The 19,915-nt window shown below is 41.9% G+C and overlaps 1 protein-coding gene across 1 annotated transcript in view; it reads right to left on the bottom strand.

Annotated features, from left to right (window-relative positions):
• Positions 1–19,915, bottom strand: part of LOC115459046 (sentrin-specific protease 6-like) — a gene marked incomplete at its 5' end in the record, with an annotated part of 57,117 nt that overhangs the window by 18,765 nt on the left and 18,437 nt on the right. The window contains 2 exons of the mRNA XM_030188911.1: positions 12,963–13,051; positions 19,092–19,195. Coding sequence (XP_030044771.1) covers positions 12,963–13,051; positions 19,092–19,195 — 193 coding nt within the window. The remainder of the gene's footprint in view (positions 1–12,962; positions 13,052–19,091; positions 19,196–19,915) is intronic.

The following is a 19,915-nucleotide window of genomic DNA, read 5'->3' as shown; positions in this document are numbered from 1 at the left end:
AACTATGTTGTTTGCTACTAGATGGTGTGTGTACTGTCAACTAATTCTGGAGAAGCACACCGATACTCGTTGCCATGGAACAGTAGCAAACTGTGGTTAAGCTGTAATAGCATTCCTTTGAAATCTGCTGATGACAGCATCTAACATTTTGATATATTAATCACTCAAATTCATTTTATAATTCTTTCTGAATCAACAGAATGCTTGGATACCACTCCATTCAAACTGCTTCCACCTTCCACTTCAGGATATAGATGGGAAATTTCCCTCTCCTGGATTTCGGGGTGGAAATTCCCTTAATGTTACCAGGAGAAAAAGAGAAAGAGAAGCACTCATTTTCAAAAGAGAAAAAAGGTCTCAAAGACAAAGTGGAGATAGATGTTTTTCTTGCAAAAACGTCTAAGTTGTGATTTTCCAAACTCAGAATTGGGACGTTTTACTCCACAGTTTGTCTAAATCGCAAGGGGGGGGGGGGGGGGGTGGTATATGTTGGAGGTGTGTTTTGGATGAGCTTAAAATCTGGATGTTTTTCAGCAAGAATAGAACAGAAAAATGTTCTAGGGCATAAAAGAAGTATGTTTTTATCTAGACCTGTTTCAGTCACAAACTAAGTCAGAAAAAGGTGCCCTAACTGACCAGCTGACCACGAAGGACTAAGCATGACCCCCTTTAATCCTTCAGTGGTCACTGACCCCCTCCCACCCCCCAAAGATGTGACAGTAGATATCAGGATCTATGACAGCTCCAGATATTATGGTCATTCCTAAGAAAATAGCAAGTAACTGGATAGAGTAGCCTAGTGGTCATTGCAGTGGACAGTGAACAACGGGACTCAGGTTTAATTCCCACTTTAACTCTAATTTCAGTACAAATAAGTGAGCCCTCCTGGAACATAGACATACCTTCTGTATCTAAATATATAAGTGACCTGCAAGCTGAAGGCTGTAGTGGTGGACCTTTTGGTACAGCAGGTTTTCTCTGTTCCTCAAGGACTCACAATACAATACAGTATGAAGGGGATTAGGTGGTATTTGTACCTGGGTCTCTTTATGTGAAGTCCACTGCATTGACCACTAGGCTGCCCCTTTGCACTGCCGAGATGTCTGTCTGGCCAGTTTACTAGGAATGCTGCTAGACAGCTGTCCCTATGGGCTTGTTTTTCTACCTTTTTCCCCCCTAAAAATGGTACTTATAGATGCATGTGTTGAGCATGAAAATGTCTAGCTGAAAGCCATAATTGAACTAGAAATTTAGATGTTTTTCTGGTTTGGTTATGGCTGTTCTTTTTTCTTTTTGAGATGTTTTCAGCAAAAGTCTCAATCTGGACTTAGACTTCATATCAAAAATGTCCCTCAGAGAGTCCACAATGACTGCACAAATTGCTGGGGGGAATTAGGAGCGGAGCACTGCTGAACTAATCTGTCTGGGGAAATGGACGGGACTATTTCCAGGGTGGGAAGGAGAACAATAAGACGTGACAGACCAGGGAGATAGGGAGTCTTTGGTTTTTGGCCTCCTGCCAAGGACCCAGGGGAGCAAGGGAGGATTCCAGACCTCAAGAAAAGTGGGAATAAAGTATATAAGTACTGCCATACTGGGACAGACCAAAGGTCCATCAAGCCCAACATCCTGTTTCCAACAGTGGCCAATCCAGGTCATAAATATCTGGCAAGAAAGTAGATATGGATGGGACTTCTTTTTGCTCCAAAGCAGAAGCAACAGGAGTAAGTCCCTCTTCCGGAAAGGGGAGGAGGGTGCAAAGAAGTAAAGCTCCTAGAGGGAGAAAACACTCAGGATTGGGAGAGCCCTGTTTCTGGAGAAGAAATGGAGAAGAAATGGAGAATGGTGGGGGAATTGGGGTGGGGTGGGGGGGTGGGGTGGGTAAGGGCCCTCCCAGGACACTTGTGAGACTTAAAAGACAAGGGAACCCTTCAAGGTCTGGGAAGGAACAGTATGAGTGTACATGAAGAACACTGGAGTATATACAAAAACATGGACTGATGAGACAAAGTCAGCACGGATTTAGTGAAGGGAAGTCTTGCCTCACCAATCTAATGCATTTTTTTGAGGGGGTAAGCAAACATGTGGACAATGGGGAGCCGGTTGATATTGTATATCTGGATTTTCAGAAGGCGTTTGACAAAGTGCCGCACGAAAGACTCCTGAAGAAATTGCAGAGTCATGGAATCGGAGGTAGGGTATTATTATGGATTAAGAACTGGTTGAAAGATAGGAAGCAGAGAGTAGGATTGCGTGGCCAGTATTCTCAGTGGAGGAGGGTAGTTAGTGGGGTCCTGCAGGGGTCTGTGCTGGGTCCATTGCTTTTTAATGTATTTATAAATGACCTAGAGATGGGAATAACTAGTGAGGTAATTAAATTCGCCGATGACACAAAATTATTCAGGGTCGTCAAGTCGCAGGAGGAATGTGAACGATTACAGGAGGACCTTGCGAGACTGGGAGAATGGGCGTGCAAGTGGCAGATGAAGTTCAATGTTGACAAGTGCAAAGTGATGCATGTGGGTAAGAGGAACCCGAATTATAGCTACGTCTTGCAAGGTTCCGCGTTAGGAGTTACGGATCAAGAAAGGGATCTGGGTGTCGTCGTCGATGATACGCTGAAACCTTCTGCTCAGTGTGCTGCTGCGGCTAGGAAAGCAAATAGAATGTTGGGTGTTATTAGGAAGGGTATGGAGTCCAGGTGTGCGGATGTTATAATGCCGTTGTATCGCTCCATGGTGCGACCGCACCTGGAGTATTGTGTTCAGTACTGGTCTCCGTATCTCAAAAAAGATATAGTAGAATTGGAAAAGGTACAGCGAAGGGCGACGAAAATGATAGTGGGGATGGGACGACTTTCCTATGAAGAGAGGCTGAGAAGGCTAGGGCTTTTCAGCTTGGAGAAGAGACGGCTGAGGGGAGATATGATAGAAGTGTATAAAATAATGAGTGGAATGGATCGGGTGGATGTGAAGCGACTGTTCACGCTATCCAAAAATACTAGGACTAGAGGGCATGAGTTGAAGCTACAGTGTGGTAAATTTAAAACGAATCGGAGAAAATTTTTCTTCACCCAACGTGTAATTAGACTCTGGAATTCGTTGCCGGAGAACGTGGTACGGGCGGTTAGCTTGACGGAGTTTAAAAAGGGGTTAGATAGATTCCTAAAGGACAAGTCCATAGACCGCTATTAAATGGACTTGGAAAAATTCCGCATTTTTAGGTATAACTTGTCTGGAATGTTTTTACGTTTGGGGAGCGTGCCAGGTGCCCTTGACCTGGATTGGCCACTGTCGGTGACAGGATGCTGGGCTAGATGGACCTTTGGTCTTTCCCAGTATGGCACTACTTATGTACTTATGTACTTATGATTGTGGAATTAATTTTAAAAACCCTGTTATATCATCTGTGGGGTGGAGTTGTAAATATGTACAAAGTTAAAGTCCACAATCCTGGACACATTACTATTTTTGACTATTTTAGTAAGGTGAGTTTGTTGAGTACAGCTCTAGTATGGCATGGATCATTGAGTGTTCAAAAGACATGACAAGATGAGAAATGCCTCTCTGGCCACAACTTCAGTCCTAACCTGCACCCTCAATTGATACTGATTATGGATCCCAGCCCATCTCATGCTGCTGTGGACCTTCGAGGTGAGATCCGGTCGAACTCCTGAACAGGCAGGAGTTACACAGACAAAGATACCACAGATTCATATATACATACATTTTATACACATATCTAGCTACACACAAAAAAACAAATTCTGAGAGCCATGTTTTGTATGCCTTGCCCATATGTTCTATAATAAACATTTTTCTTGAAATGTCTTATTTCTTTTGTACACGTGCCCTGACTAGAATGTAAGTTTCTTGAAACAAAGACCATCTTATGTGCATATGCCACAGAAATAAGTAGTAATGTTCTGACCCCGTTTGCATGGAGGCAGGCTATTTGTTGTTTTGTGCAAGTCAATCATTGTTTGTACAGATTCAGTGCCTGTATCTGTAAGAGAGACTGAAGGTTGCCATTGGACTACAAATCCCTGTAATCCTGTAGTTCCCTGTGATAGGTTCTTACAGATCCCTGTTGGGACTCTTCCTATTAGCTTGCTTCGCTCTCTGTGCATGTTGGGCTAGTGCCCCTCCCACACCTTTTTTTTCTCTCTTTCTCCATCTGGAGAGATGGTCTGCAGCTTCTGCAGGTGAACTGAATCTGCCTTGCTGTACGACTTTTTCAAGTTACTATGACATTATTAAGATTTCACCTGTATCAAAGTAAATACAGCATCTCTATATCAGCATGGGGACTCAGAAAACTCTCTCCCCTAATAGTACTATAACCAATGCCTAAAATAACAAAATGTGTTTAAATGAGCAAATTGTTAGCACAATCTTGCAAATTCCTAATAGTGCAATTACTCACAACAGCAGCAATATCACTCAGAGCAAATCTGCTCCTCCTTGAACAGTTGGAAAAACAACCATTGTATTAGGCTAGCAAGTTTATATGCATTATACTGGTAGCCAAAGGCTATCACCAGTGAGAATTGCTCCAAATGCTTCTAAATGTCATAAAACCTTTAAAGTTTCATAATAGGTATTCTTTAAATCAATAAAACAAATGGAAACGAGCACAAAAACTAAAACATCAATACTAAAAAAAAGCCATTTTTAAAACAGATCGATTTGTTTATCATCATAAAACTGAAAAATAATCACTGATAGAGGAACATCCCTCCTACCTGGAACCGCTATGTTTTAAAATTAAAAAATGCTGCAAGAAATGCTCAAAAATGCTAAAAATAAATTTAAAAGTTATGCGCTCCAGGCAGCTATTTTGTATGTATCCCATGACGCTGATGACATCATCAGAATGGGAGAAGGCTCAGACAGCATGCAAGTTACCAAATACCAACATAAGAACAGCAATACTAGGTCAGGCCAATGGTCCATCTAGCCCAGTATCCTGTTTCGAACAGTGGCCAATCCAGGTCACAAGTACCTGGCAGATACCCAAATAGTAGCAACAGTGTTGTTCAAAGTACTAGGTCAAAATACTTGAGTAAAAGTAAAAATAAATGTATATTTTAATAAGTACAATGAAGAACACATTAAAAAATTTACTTTAGTTAAAGTTAATGCCTAATACAATACTTTTTGAGTAAAAAGTAAAAGTACCACAACTACAATGAATGCAACTATTGTTAACCTTTTTAACCCAACAACTTTATTGTCCTACTAGTCAATCCACTGTTTTTAGTAAAACAACATTTTTGAAAATGGCAGTCATTCATGCGAGTGCACTTGTGAATCATTAATCCAGCATAGCTGAAAAAGTTTTCAACTGACCTAATATAAAGTGCAGTTTTCAGGTTGCAATATTATTAATGTCTTCTGACTGGGTCTGCAGATTTTAATCGAATCTCTGAAACATTTGACTTCCTTATAGCAAAGAATTCTTTATCATTATTGTCATTACCATCTGAATTAGAAGTAGTTTAATTCATCACTTGCATCTTCACCTTCACTATCGTCATCATGCTATCCAATTACAGAGGTGGCTTTCTCAAAGTTGGAATCATTGTTGATCTAATAATTTTTCATCTGACGGCGAACTTTGTTTGAATATCTTTGAGAACTGATGCAAGAATTTCAAATGTGTTACTCCTGCCGGAATTCTGTGCCACAAAAGTCTAAATTCTGTGCACAAAGTTTGCAAATTCTGAAGGTTTATTTGGTAGAACTTAACCATTACAGCCCCCTCTCCCTGTAAAGATATACCATCCATATTTCCCAGAACCCACAGCATCCACTTTTTTTTTAAACAGTTCCCCCATACCAACACATAGCATCCCTTTTTTTTCCATCCCCCTCTCCCTCTGTGCATCCACATAGAATCCCCCTTTTTTGCAGCCTCTCCCTCCCCCAGAGCATCCTTTTTTGCAGCCCCTTCCACCCACAGCATTCCCCTTTTTTTCCAGCCCCTCCTTCCCCAACATACTGTATAGCATCCCCATTTTTTGCAGCTCCCTCCCTCCCTAGCATCCCCCTTTCTTTTTTTTTTTTTTTACAGTTCCTTCCCTCCCTCGCACCCTTTTTTACAGTCTCCTCCCACCCACAGCATTCCTTTATTTTTTTAACAGCCACTCACAGCCCACACATAGCATTCCCGTCCCACCCACAGCAGCTCCCCTTCTTTTTGACAGCCCTTCCCCTCCCTCTAGCCACCCCCTCACTCACCCTTGAGGTAGAATCAGGAGCTGCAATGGGAGAACCTCTTCGGGGTGGGAAAGAACCCCCAATCTTTCCTGCACCCCTGCCAACGCTCTCTTGTTGGTGCTGTGCCTTTTCCATATGGCTGCCGAGACTTTAAGAGGTAGTCTGATGAGATTACCACTTGAAGTCTGGGTGGCCATTTTGAAAAAGCATGGCACTAGTGAGAGAGCGGCAGCAGTGGGGCAGGAAATAGTGGGGTTCTTTCCTGTCCCCAAAGAAGCCACTAGCCCACCAGGGAGTTCTGTGCTCAGGTAGGCTGGGCAGGCAGGAGAACGCAGAGATTCTGCCTCGAAATGTTGAATTCTGTGCGACTGGGGAATTCTGTGCAAATTCTGTGCTCTGTAGTTGCGCAAAATTCTGGCAGGAGTAATAAGTACATAAGTACATGCCACACTGGGAAAAGACCAAGGGTCAATCGAGCCCAGCATCCTGTCCACGACAGCAGCCAATCCAGGCCAAGGGCACCTGGCAAGCTTCTCAAACATACAAACATTCTATACATGTTATTCCTGGAATTGTGGATTTTTCCCAAGTCCATTTAGTAGTGGTTTATGGACTTGTCCTTTAGGAAACCGTCTAACCCCTTTTTAAACTCTGCTAAGCTAACCGCCTTCACCACGTTCTCCGGCAATGAATTCCAGAGTTTAATTATGCATTGGGTGAAGAAACATTTTCTCCGATTTGTTTTAAATTTACTACACAGTAGTTTCATCGCATGCCCCCCAGTCCTAGTATTTTTGGAAAGCGTGAACAGATGCTTCACATCCACCTGTTCCACTCCACTCATTATTTTATATACCTCTATCATGTCTTTCCTCAGCCGTCTCTTCTCCAAGCTGAAAAGCCCTAGCCTCCTTAGTCATTCTTCATAGGGAAGTCGTCCCATCCCCGCTATCATTTTTGTCGCCCTTCGCTGCACCTTTTCCAATTCTACTATATCTTTCTTGAGATGCGGCGACCAGAATTGAACACAATACTCAAGGTGCGGTCGCACCATGGAGCGATACAATGCAATTATAACATTCTCACACCTGTTTTCCATACCTTTCCTAATAATACCCAACCTTCTATTCGCTTTCCTAGCCGCAGCAGCACACTGAGCAGAAGGTTTCAGTGTATTATCGATGACGACACCCAGATCCCTTTCTTGGTCCGTAACTCCTAACGTGGAACCTTGCATGATGTAGCTATAATTCGGGTTCTTTTTTCCCACATGCATCACCTTGCAATTGCTCACATTAAACGTCATCTGCCATTTAGCCGCCCAGTCTCCCAGTCTCGTAAGGTCCTTCTGTAATTTTTCACAATCCTGTCGCGAGTTAACGACTTTGAATAACTTTGCGTCATCAGCAAATTTAATTACCTTGCTAGTTACTCCCATCTCTAAATCATTTATAAATATATTAAAAAGCAGCGGTCCTAGCACAGACCCCTGAGGAACCCCACTAACTACCCTTCTCCATTGTGAATACTGCCCATTTAACCCCACTCTCTGTTTCCTATCCTTCAACCAGTTTTTAATCCACAATAGGACATTTCCTCCTATCCCATGACCCTCCAATTTCCTCTGTAGCCTTTCATGAGGCACCTTGTCAAACGCCTTTTGAAAATCCAGATACACAATATCAACCGGCTCCCCTTTGTCCACATGTTTGTTTACTCTTTCAAAGAATTGAAGTAAATTGGTCAGGCAAGATTTCCCCACACAAAAGCCGTGCTGACTCGGTCTCAGTAATCCATGTCCTTGGATGTGCTCTGTAATTTTGTTTTTGATAATAGCCTCTACCATTTTCCCCAGCCCCGACGTCAGACTCACCGGTCTATAATTTCCCGGATCTCCCCTGGAACCTTTTTTAAAAATCGGCATTACATTGGCCATCCTCCAATCTTCCGGTACCACGCTCGATTTTAAGGATAAATTGCATATCACTAACAGTAGCTCCGCAAACTCATTTTTCAGTTCCATCAGTACTCTAGGATGAATACCATCCGGTCCAGCAGATTTGCTACTCTTCAGTTTGCTGAACAGCCCCATTATGTCCTCCAGGTTTACCGTGAAGTCAGTAAGTTTCTCCGACTCGTCCGCTTGAAATACCATTTCCGACACCGGTATCCCACCCAAATCTTCCTCGGTGAAGACCGAAGCAAAGAATTCATTCAATCTCTCAGCTATGTCTTTATCTTCCTTGATCGCCCTTTTGCCCCTCGGTCATCCAGCGGCCCAACCGATTCTTTTGCTGGCTTCCTGCTTTTAATATACTGAAAAAAAAATTTTGCTATGTTTTTTTGCCTCTAATGCTATCTTTTTTTTGTAATCCCTCTTGGCCTTCTTTATCTGCGCCTTGCATTTGCTTTGACACTCCTTATGCTGCTTCTTGTTATTTTCAGACGGTTCTTCCATTTTCTGAAGGCATTTCTTTTAGCCCTAATAGTTTCCTTCACCTCACTTTTCAACCATAATATGTGGGAACCCTGCAGACTTTAAGGCTAGACAAGCAGACTTCTTCTCTAAAGACTATCAATCCAATGGATGGTCACCCCAATGTAAAATTTTCCATAGGATGACCAACAAGTCTGTTGTGAAAACATAAGTCTGTTCACCAAGAATTGCTAAAAGCTTCAGCTTCATCTCCATTTTAAAGTGACCCAACTCATCGCTGTTCTGTTTTGCTGGAGACCGGTGACCAGTTCAAAAAACAAAAGCAATTCCACTGTTCTCATAGGCTATAGCCACTGAACAGCAAAATTTAAGATGAGATGATCCACTGTTTATGTGACAAGGTTTGCAATAGCAAAATGCTGTTCCCAAGTTTTTCTGTTTCATTTGGTTTACCATCATTTAAATCTTGCTTTTACCTTTTACTGCAGGCATCATATATAACTGAGTAAAAATTGGTGAAATTATTACTTGAGTAAAATAACAAATGTTATCCTTTACTTCTTTACAAATGAAAGTAACAAAACACCTTTAAGTACAGTAATTACATTTTACTTACTATAAAACTGCCAAATATAGCTCAAAATCACATTCAAAAGCTATCTATAAAATTCACTTAAATAATTGATTAAATCAGTAAAAATATTGAATTAACATATACATAGTAAAATGGAAGCCCTAATATAAATAGCTAATCTACAGATAAAATACATACTTAGAAACAAATTATAAATAACTAATAAATGAACATTCATATAAAACCAAATGTTCATCATTGAGGCATAACTATACCATAAAACAAACATATATAAATCATAAAATCAAGTAATAAAACTAGAATTATAAAAATAGAGAAAGATCTGAGTCCACACTGAGACCATTTGGTGACATGGTGTTATATTTAAATATGAACGTCTGTTCCTCTTGTAAAAGCTAACAATTCATGTCTCTACCTCTCCAATGAACCAGTATATTATGGATGGTAATGAAACGTAATTCATTAAATTTATGTTGTTCAGCAATCATGATCTCTACAAGAGGCTTCTCCACAATTTTCCTCTTAATGGAACTTCTGTGCTCAATGTTTTGTTTTTTTTTTGTTCAAAGCTCTGATGGTTTCCCAATATACAGGAGTTTGCAAGCACAAATCACTACATAAACAACTTTCTGTTTCATAGTTCGAAAAGTGCCTTAGCTCATATCTATCTCCTGTGACTGGATGTTCAAAAATATAGTTTTAAGATTAAAGTGGCATACAGAACCGTTGTGGCATGGATGATGCCACAAAATAGCATCTCTCCTATTTTTGGAAGGCATAGGTAGTGCTGATGGTGCCAAAATGTCTTTCAAATTTCTATATCTTTTAAAAGCCATTAATAGATTCATCGAGGGACTAGGCAGGGATGTCCATTATCGCCTCTGCTTTTTGCTTTGTATCTGGATCCTTTGATCCGGGATGTTTGTTCATGTTCGGCTATTCATGGGGTGAAATTTGGAACCCAGGAATTTAAAGTTGCTGCTTTTGCTGACGACTTGTTAGTGATGCTTACAAAACCCCGGGAATCTTTGGAAGCTCTGTTAGAGATACTTAAGGAATTTGGAACATACTTGGGGTTCAAGTTAAATTTTGACAAGTCTGAAGCGTTAACTATACCGGTAGATACGAGACGATTATGGGGAGGTCAGTTCCCATTGAGGTGGGTGGATAACTCATTCCGTTACTTGAGTATTCTTCTTACAGCTCGAACAAGGGCAATATATAGATTAAATGTCCAGAGGCTGGTGGATAAGACAATGCTGCAATTAGAGACTTGGCGAACCTTGACATTATCTCTATCGGGTCGCCTCTGCCTGGTCCGAATGGTAATTCTCCCTAGATGGCTATATGTGATGCAAACTCTGCCACTGTGCTTGCTATTAAAGGATATTAGATGTTTCTACCGATTAGTGATGAGATTCTGCTGGGCGTACAAAAAGGCTAAGATTCGATTGCCATTCCTTCTAGGTGGGTGGAATCAGGGAGGGCTGGGTTTACCTAACCTTAAATATTATAATCTTGCATGTCTCCTGAGACATGTAAGAGATTGGGTTTTTTCTTCAAGTTACCACACACCGCTTGAGTTGGAAGAAAAACTTTTCAGGCCATACAAATTGATTTCTCTGCTACAGGGGGATAGAACTTCTATGTCAATATCATTTAGACACTCGGTACACCTAAGTCCCTTACAGGAAGCGTGGAAGTTTGTGGGGAAATGTTTGGGAGGAGATCCTCGAATAACTGAGCTTCTTACCATTCGAGGGAACCCGATGTTTTTACCTGGGCTGGAAAACTCAACTTTTGTGAGGTGGGAACAGCTGGGTATAAGTCGAGTGGGGGCAATAGTGAATTTGGAGGGAGAAGTCAAACCTCTAGATCAATTAATTTCCCGTGACTCTATTAGCTGGGGTGACTCTTTTCTTACAGCCAGATAAAGCATTACATTCAATCCTTAGATAAAGAAGTGCTTAAATTTAGATTGGGGGAGAAAATTCAGGAATTATTTGAGGAGTTATCGGAAGAGGCTCCCTCTATTTCTAGTATTCAGAAGAAATTGTGGTCCTTGACACCTGGAGAGGAGCTGGCCCAGCTTCAACAGAGATGGAAAGCAGATGTGGGATGTGATCTTTCTTCTTGGGATATTGCTGCTCATCTACTCCTCATTACACATTTCTACCTCTGTACTCACTATTCTCCTCTCACTCATCTTCTTGCCACCCCATTTCCGGAATCTCACCGTCTCCACTCTTGTAGCCCACCCCATTCTCACTGCCTGATATCTCTCTGTCCCTTCCCCTCCACCCCTTAGATTCTACCTTTTCACCTCTCTTCCCTCCTACCCTCCCCCATAAGTCTATCCTCATCTCTCTCCCCAACCCAATGGTTCCAATATTATTCCCTCTCTTTTCTGTTCTTCTTCCCTCTCCACTGATGCAGCATCTCTTTCCTCTCTCCATCCCATTATTCAACATCTCTCCCTCCCTTCCACCTCCAGACCCAACATTTCTCCCTCTCTCTTCCTTCCCTCCTTCCCATACCCAGGTCCAACTTTTTTCTTTTTCTTCCAGGCTGACTTCCCATTCAGTATCTCTTCCTCCCTCCTCACCACCTCAGGTCCACCATCTCTCCCTTTCTCTTAACAACTTCTCTCTCTTCCTCCCTGCCACCCCCGGGCCCACCATTTCTCCCTTTCTCTTCCCAACTTCTCTTTCTCCCTCCCCACCATCACCAGGTCCACCATCTCTTACTTTTTCTTCCCAACTTCTCTCCCTCCCTCCCCACCACCCCTAAGAACACCACCTCTCACTTTCTCTTCACAACTGCCGTCCTATCCAGTATCTCTCTCTTCTTCCCTTTGTACCAACACCCCCATGCAACTTCTCTCCCTTTCTCTTCCCTCCCTCCATCCTATTGGCCACTATCTCTCTCCCTCTCCTCTGTTTCTGGGCTGGGCCCATTATTCCCCCACCTTTGGTCTGGCATTAACCCTCCCCCCATCTGGCGTCTTTCTCACCTTCTCGGTAAATGCATTTTTCATTACAGAGGGTTGCCAACATGGCAGTAATTCAGACATGCTGCTCCTGACCTCCTCGGTGCTCTCCCCCTGCTGCGATCTGCCCCCACCTCTGATAATGCAACTTCTTGTTTCTGCCTCCGCAGACTGCAGCAGAGAAAGAGCACTAAGGAAGCCAAAAACATGTCTGAATTGCTGCTGCACCAACAAGGCTAGTCTTGCCGAAGACCTGCATGCTGCTCTAATGGTCTTGGTTATAACATCTGAGGCTGTCTTAGAGACTGGCGAGTACTATTTTTATTCACATTTTTGGGGGGGTGGGAAGGGGTCATCTATGATTCCCTCCAGTGGTCATCTGGTCACTTAAGGCACCTTTTTGTGTCTTATTCACATTGCTTTTTTTGTAGAAAAAAAGGTGCCGGTACTCATTATGGGCAGGGGTCACCACATATGGATCCACCCCTATTATAGCCACACCCACATCAGCCACACCCCTTATATCAGATCCATGACCCTTTTCTGCCAATATTACATTCTGTGAAATAACATTTGTATGAATAAAACATTTATTTTTTCCTAAGTGCTGATGACATGAAAAGACAAGCCAAATATCTACTTTAGTCTGCATATTATCCTTTTCCATGATACTTAAGATTTTACTGTGTGTAAAAATAAATGACATGAAATTATACTTACTGTTTACAAATAGTTGATTTTAAATGCCATTTTCCTGCTTCTGAAGTAAAATTTTCATCTGCAAGGCCTCCATCATCACTGTTTTCTTCCTGTAACAATTATAAGTGCCAGTCAAAAAATGAGAAAAAAAAATCCCACTAACATGCCGAAAGGCTATTTATTTACGAAGACACTATGGCACAAATAGTTTTATACTTGATAGAACCCAATTCACATAATTGAACATTTTCATTTTTTATCCACACTCTACTTTGGATGCCCTTAACTTATGTTCAGTCCTCTTTTAACAATATGGAGGACATCTTAAAACTTGAATAGACCATCATTAATTTGGCTTGTAAACAAAGAATACACACATTGGATGAAGAAAAAAATCTCTGTAGCCAAAGTAATAATCCATCCAAAGAAGGCCATACGTGTACTTCATATTACCTCTCTCAAATCACAATTTTAGAAGGTTCAGAAGTAAATCAGCATACCAGTGGCATAGCAAGCCAATTTTTGGGTGGGCATGAGCCCTAAGTGTGTGGGCACAAAACTCTCTCTGCCCTATCCTACCCACACCTCAAAATTACTACTACTAGTACTTATCATTTCTACTACTAGACATACGCTCCCCAAGCACTATCAGCAAAAGGCTTTCTCTGAGGATGACCAGAACTTAACCAAGTTTGGCAGGCAGCAGCAACGTCTCTAAGCCACTAATGCTGGCACCCCATGCATTTTTAGTGGTAGAAGTGAGGTCTTATCATCTCTGGAGAAGGTCTTCAGATGGGGATCTCCACCAGCTATACAGCAAAGGTCAGGACTGGTGGTTATACACGCTAGAGCCCAGGCCAGAAAATAAAAAAAAAAATAAAGGAGGGGCCCCCATTCCCGATCCCTTCACTTCCCTGCCTCCCCTCTGTTTTCCCCAACTTTCATTACAATCACACCAAAGACCCTCACCAAATATAGAACAAGGGATCAGAAATTTCTGTCAAGTTAGCTGTATGGAGGTTTACTACAGATGCTGCAGCTGCTCTCAGAAGGTGGGGCCCCATTTTGCTCAGAGGCTGTAAGTCAGCTTGCTGATAGGCTCTGAATGTATAGCTTTTTTCCTGAGACAGAAAGGGTGAACCTGGATACAAACTGTCCTGGATCGTTCAGGTTATGAGTAATAAACAATTGTGAACTCTTGTGCAAGTCTCTGGGGGCATTAAGATAATACAGCAATGCTCTTCTACAATACAGAGTGTGTAATTACTTTTTTGAAGTGCTGAAATGGTGCCCATGGAAGAAAGCAAGGATGACTAACTGATTAAATGAGTGGAGGAGCTGCCTAGTGGTTAGACATCCAGAGGTGGCTAGTTCAAATCCCACTGCTGCTCCTTCTGATCTTGGGCAAGTCACTTAACCTTCCATTGCAACAGGTACAAACTTAGATTGTGAGCCCAACTACCTAGTGTACCTGAATGTAACTCACGAGCTACTACTGAGAAAGGTGTGAGCAAAAATCCAAATAAATAAAATAAATAAATATGGAAATCAGAGATGACTTTGGAAGGAACTTTATATGAATACATTAAAAAGCTTATTAGAGAAGAACTGAATATAATAGATGTGGAGGGACATTTTGTATATGATGTCTCAATGGCTGTCTGGAAAGCTGAAACTGACCCCCTACACTGTCAATTGCCACACAGGCAGTACTGTAGGAACACTGCAGAAGCCAGAAAAAGTTCCCCCTTTTCTTTTTTGAAAAAACTCTTGTGAGGAAGGCAATAGGCTAAAGGGTCCAAGGGGTGGGGGAGGGACATGGCACCACCAGGTGTACCCCCCCAAAGCCAGCACCTCAGCCTGGCACCCCCAAGCTCGACAGAACTGGTGAACCAGAACAGGACCTGACCGAAGATGAATCCAGGAGCAGGAGATGCACTGTCTACCGCCTGCTGGAGATAGAGATATACTGATTGACCAGGAACAGTAACATCCTATAAGGAGGAGTTCAAGTCGGTACTTTCTATCTCCACCTGCTAGTAAGATGGTCACAACCCACATGTCTCTGGATTCATCTGCTGCAATTCCTAAGGAATGTAACATACATACAAGATTAAACACATACAGAACAAAAACAGATACCCAGCACAAGTGGTTATAACAAAAACAAGAAATGGCATTACACACATTTACTAAATGATTAGCGCTTCTTAACAGTGCTATGTGCCATCTGTTGCAGAACCCCTAGAAATAAAATAATCCTTGCAGCAGAGCAGATACAGCGTTAACACCATTAGTGTGTGCTAATGCTTAGTATATGACTTCCTAAATTTATATATTGAAGGAAGGAAGGGAAAAAGGGATAAAATAAAAAAAATGGCTTATATTATCTAAAGCTGTTTTTGGGCTCCCTCAATTGCTTTCCATCGCGGGGACGACCAAAGTTCCCGGGGACATGTCTGCAGTATAGCGAAGGCGGGACTGGGGCTTGCTTACACATGGGCGTCCTCAGCCAATAATGGAAAAAAGAAGGACGTCCCTGATGAATACTTGGGCGACTTTACTTGGTCCATTTTTTTTCACGACCAAGCATCAAAAAGGTGCCCGCACTGACCAGATGACCACCGGAGGGAATCGGGGATCACCTCCCCTTACTCCCCAAGTGGTCACTAACCCCATCCCTACACTGCAGTGCGTCCAAATAGCAGGAAGGTGTGTTGTGGGTGGGATTAGGGAGGGCCCAAATTCAGGACATCCAACAGTGATAATCGAATGGGAAGAAATGTCCAAGTTTAAAAAGGACATTTTTATTTAGACTGGTTTCAATCATGTCCAGGATACAAAAAAAATGCTCCAATCAAGCAGCTGATGACCGGAGGAATTAAGGCATGACCCTCCATGAATCCCCACAGTGGTTACTGTCCCCTTCCTCACCCCTGAAAGTGACAGCAGAAAGGGAAATATCAGGTATTATGGGCATTTGAACACAGCAACAATGTTCATGGATGTTCATGCTGGGAGTTTCTAGTGCATGGACATCCATCTCGTGTATTTTCTAACAGGCTGTATCCTGTTTGAAAATACATGTGAGATGGAAGTCCATTTGGGATGTTCTGACTTGGATGTCCTTTCAAAAATGCCCCTTGAGTCAACAGCTAGAATATATCCTTAGCTATAGCAGTACAGCTGTTAACTGACTGGCTAATGGACTGAGGGCTTTAAACTAGATTTGATGGGGATGGGTGAGAAAAACCCTCAAGTCATTAACAACTCTCGGGAACGTATGGTATCTAAAACTTTTATAAAAATGGGAAAAAACAGCAATACCAAATGCCCACAGTATGGGAAACAAATTTCTGGATCTGGTAATGGTAGAAGTCTACTCGGATTTAGTGGCGGTCACAGAGAACTATGACTGGGATATAGTTATACCTGGCTACAATCTATTCAGGAAAAGACAGGGTAGGAAAAAAGGGTGGAGTGGTATTACATGTTAGGAATAATGTTAAAGTGACAGAATTGCAGCATATATGGTGTAAGGAAGAAGCACTGTGGGATAATATGGAAAGAGGGAATGGAAAAAGTATTTACATTGGTGTGATATACAGGCCTCCCACACAATCAGAAGAAATGGAGAAATTTAATTGAAGACATTCACAAGATAGCTAGGAAAAGGGAAGCACTACCGATATGTGATTTTAATATGCCAGACATTGACTGGGCCATCCTTGCTGAGGGGTCATCTAGAAGCAAGGGAATCTTGGATTCTCTACAGGAAGAACTGTTCCAGCACTGGAACCAATGCGAAATGAAGCTATTCTGGACCTGGTGCTTACAAACAAGGAGAGTGTTTCTGATGTTACAGTGGGTGATCATTTGGTATCTAGCGATCACCGGATGGTGTGGTTCAATATTAAAACACGAGGAGAGGGCTTATTCATGATTGAAGGTTCTAGACTTCAAAAGAACTAACTTTGCCAAAATGGAGGAATATCTCAAGGTAGAGTTAGTTGGATGGGAACAGCAGTGGGCAAAAACTGAAAGGAGCTCTTTTAAAGGCAACAAACCTTCATGTTACAAAAGTAAGTAAAAGAAAAAAAAAAAAAGGTTAGCCTTCAGAAGTTACAAGATGACGCAGAAAGAGGAAGACAGGCAAAAATACCTAGAAAAGTTAAGAGAAGCTGGAAAAGCTATCAGGAAAGCAAAGATACAAATAGAAGAAAAGATGGCCAGTACAGTAAAACTGGGGCCAAGACATTTTTTTAGATATGTAAGCAATAGGAGGAAGTGCCAAAATGGCATACTGAGGCTCAAAGGTGAACAAGAAGAATATGTAGAACCTGATAAGGATAAAGCTGAACTACTTAATTATACCTGGTTCTATGTTCACAGATGAAAGGCCAAGGGCAGAACCGCAGAAAACAACTGTTAATGGAAATGGATGTTTGGTAGACCAGGACCGATTTTCAAATGACTCTGTTTGGAAGGAGCTAGCTAAACTAAAAATATACAAAGCGATGAGGCCTGATGGGATACAACCAAGGGCGCTCAAACAACTCGGGGAAGTTTTGGTGGCTCTATTGTCTGACCTCTTCGATGCTTCCTTAGAGTCTGGAGTGGTCCCAGAGGGCTGGAGAAGGGCAGATGTGGTCCCTTCTCCAGTCCAGTGGAAGTAAGGAGGAGGTTGGGAATTACAGACCTGTTAGTTTGACCTCGGTTATGAGTAAATTAATGGAAACGCTTCTAAAGCAAAGGATTGTAAGGTTTCTAAAATTGAATGGACTGCAGGACCTGAGGCGAAATGGTTTGATTACAGAGTTCTTGCCAGACAAATCTGATTGATTTCTTTGACTGGGTTACTAAACAGTTGGAAATAGGAGGGGCGCTAGATGTGGTGTACTTGGATTTTAGCAAAGACTTTGAAATGGATCCGCACAGGCAACCGATAAATAAACTGAGTGCACTTGGTATGGGTCCTAAAGTGACTGACTGGGTTAAAAACTGGTTAAGTGGAAGGAGATAGAGGGTAATGGTAAATGGAGGTCGCTGCAAAGGAAAGGTGTACGCAGGGATTGGTCCTCAGGCCAGCTTTTTTCAACATCTCTGTAATATTGCAGGACTATCTGGTAAGGTTTGTTTCTTTGTGAATGATACCAAACTCTGTAATAGGGTGGACACCCCGGAGGGTGTGGACAGCATGTGGAGGGATCTGGCGAACCTTGAAGAATGGTCCCGCAATTGGCAACTCAGATTTAATGCTGAAAAATGCAGGGTCATACACTTAAGTTGCAAAAATCCAAGGGAACGGTACAGTAAAGGGGGTGAAGTACTTCTGTGTATGAAAGAAGAGCGAGACTTGGGGGCGTTTGTGTCATATGATCTTAAGGTGACAAAGAAGGTAGAAAAAGCAACGGTCAAAGCCAGAAGGTTGCTCAGATGCAAATGGAAAGAAATGGCCAGCAGAAAAAAAGAGGTTATAGTGCTCTTGTAGAAGTCTCTGGACAGGCTCCATTTAGAATACTGTGTGCAATTCTGGAGACAGCACCTACGAAAAGACAAACAGTATAGAGTCAGTCCAGAGGGCGCCTACAAAATTGGTCAGTGGTCTCTGTCATAAAGCATATGGTGACAGACTTAAGGCTCTCTATATGTATACATAGGAAGAAAGGCAGGAGACAGGGGATATGATAGAGACATTTAAATACCCCTGTGGTATTAATGTACAGGAGGGGAGCCTCTTTCAAATGAAGGAAAACTGTGGAATGAGAGGGCATAGAATAAAGCTAAGAGGTTATATGCTCAGGAGTAATCTAAGGAAATACTTCTTCACTAAAAGGGTGGTGGAGGCGATGAGGACTGTGTCTGAATTTAAGAAAGCATGGGACAGGCACATAAGGGAAAGGAGGAGATAGTGATTGCTGTGGATTGGCAGGCTGGATGGGCCATTTGGCTCTTATCTGCCGTAATGTTTCTATGATATGATCAACTAGCAAACTGGGTGGCAACTGCTTTTTATCTGTTAATATGGTAAACATGTGCAAGGTTGAGAAAAACGAATACACCTTGAAGAGAGATTATGGAATTTGTGAACCATTTTGGTCTATTTAAGTTAAGCGGTACATTAAGATTTTTTATTAACATTATGCTTACCATGCTATCCTGATCTTCAGAGAAATCAATAAGTTCATCCTCTTCTATTTTATGAGCATCAGTTGGCTCATCACTGTAACTTAGTCTGATACTGTTTAAGCTATCTGCAATAAATCAAAGAAAATAAGGACTGAAAGAGCTTTAAAATAGTCATTACTATATTTCACAAATGAGCTTACTATTAAAATTTTACTACACGTAGAGAACTTCATAAATAGGAAAGCCCGGTTATCACTAAGTGTTTTCTGTACACAACCTAATTAGGCACACATGTAGATGACAACACTGCAGGTGCTGATATGGACAGAGCTTAGAAGTTAGTATAAAGTTCCAGGCATGCATGGCCCTTCCCATGTACAGAGGTCTCCTCTGTTCCTCAATTAGTTCCATGGTTCAAGAAAGAATGCATCTTTTGAGAATGTGCCTGCGCATGGAAAGCACCTGTTACAGGTGAGAGAATGGGACCAATATTCAGCGGGCCTTATCCGAGTAAGAGCTGCACTTACTGGATAAGTCCTATTCTCTTAGGCTTCCACGGCTGCGTCTGAGTAAGGTGAACCGACGTTTCAGCCATCGTACTGTGGCTTTCTTCAGGGTATGCTGTGAGGTCTGCAGTTTGTTTTTATATATAATGGATTCTCAAACCTAATTGACTAGGGTTTCAGGTGGGTAGTTTCCTCAGGAAGGAAGGATATTTCGGTAGGAAATTGAGGCAGAAAAGTCTATTGGTCACAAACTGGAATTTTTTATTTATTTATTTATTTATTATTTTCATTTAATGATTCACACAGCAATGTGATAATACAACTCACATTTGAAATTAC

This window comes from Microcaecilia unicolor, unplaced genomic scaffold (genome assembly GCF_901765095.1).
Source record: "Microcaecilia unicolor unplaced genomic scaffold, aMicUni1.1, whole genome shotgun sequence".
In the NCBI taxonomy this organism is placed as follows: domain Eukaryota; kingdom Metazoa; phylum Chordata; class Amphibia; order Gymnophiona; family Siphonopidae; genus Microcaecilia; species Microcaecilia unicolor.
Note: the sequence above shows the minus strand (reverse complement) of the source record. Positions and strands in the feature narration are given on the sequence as shown.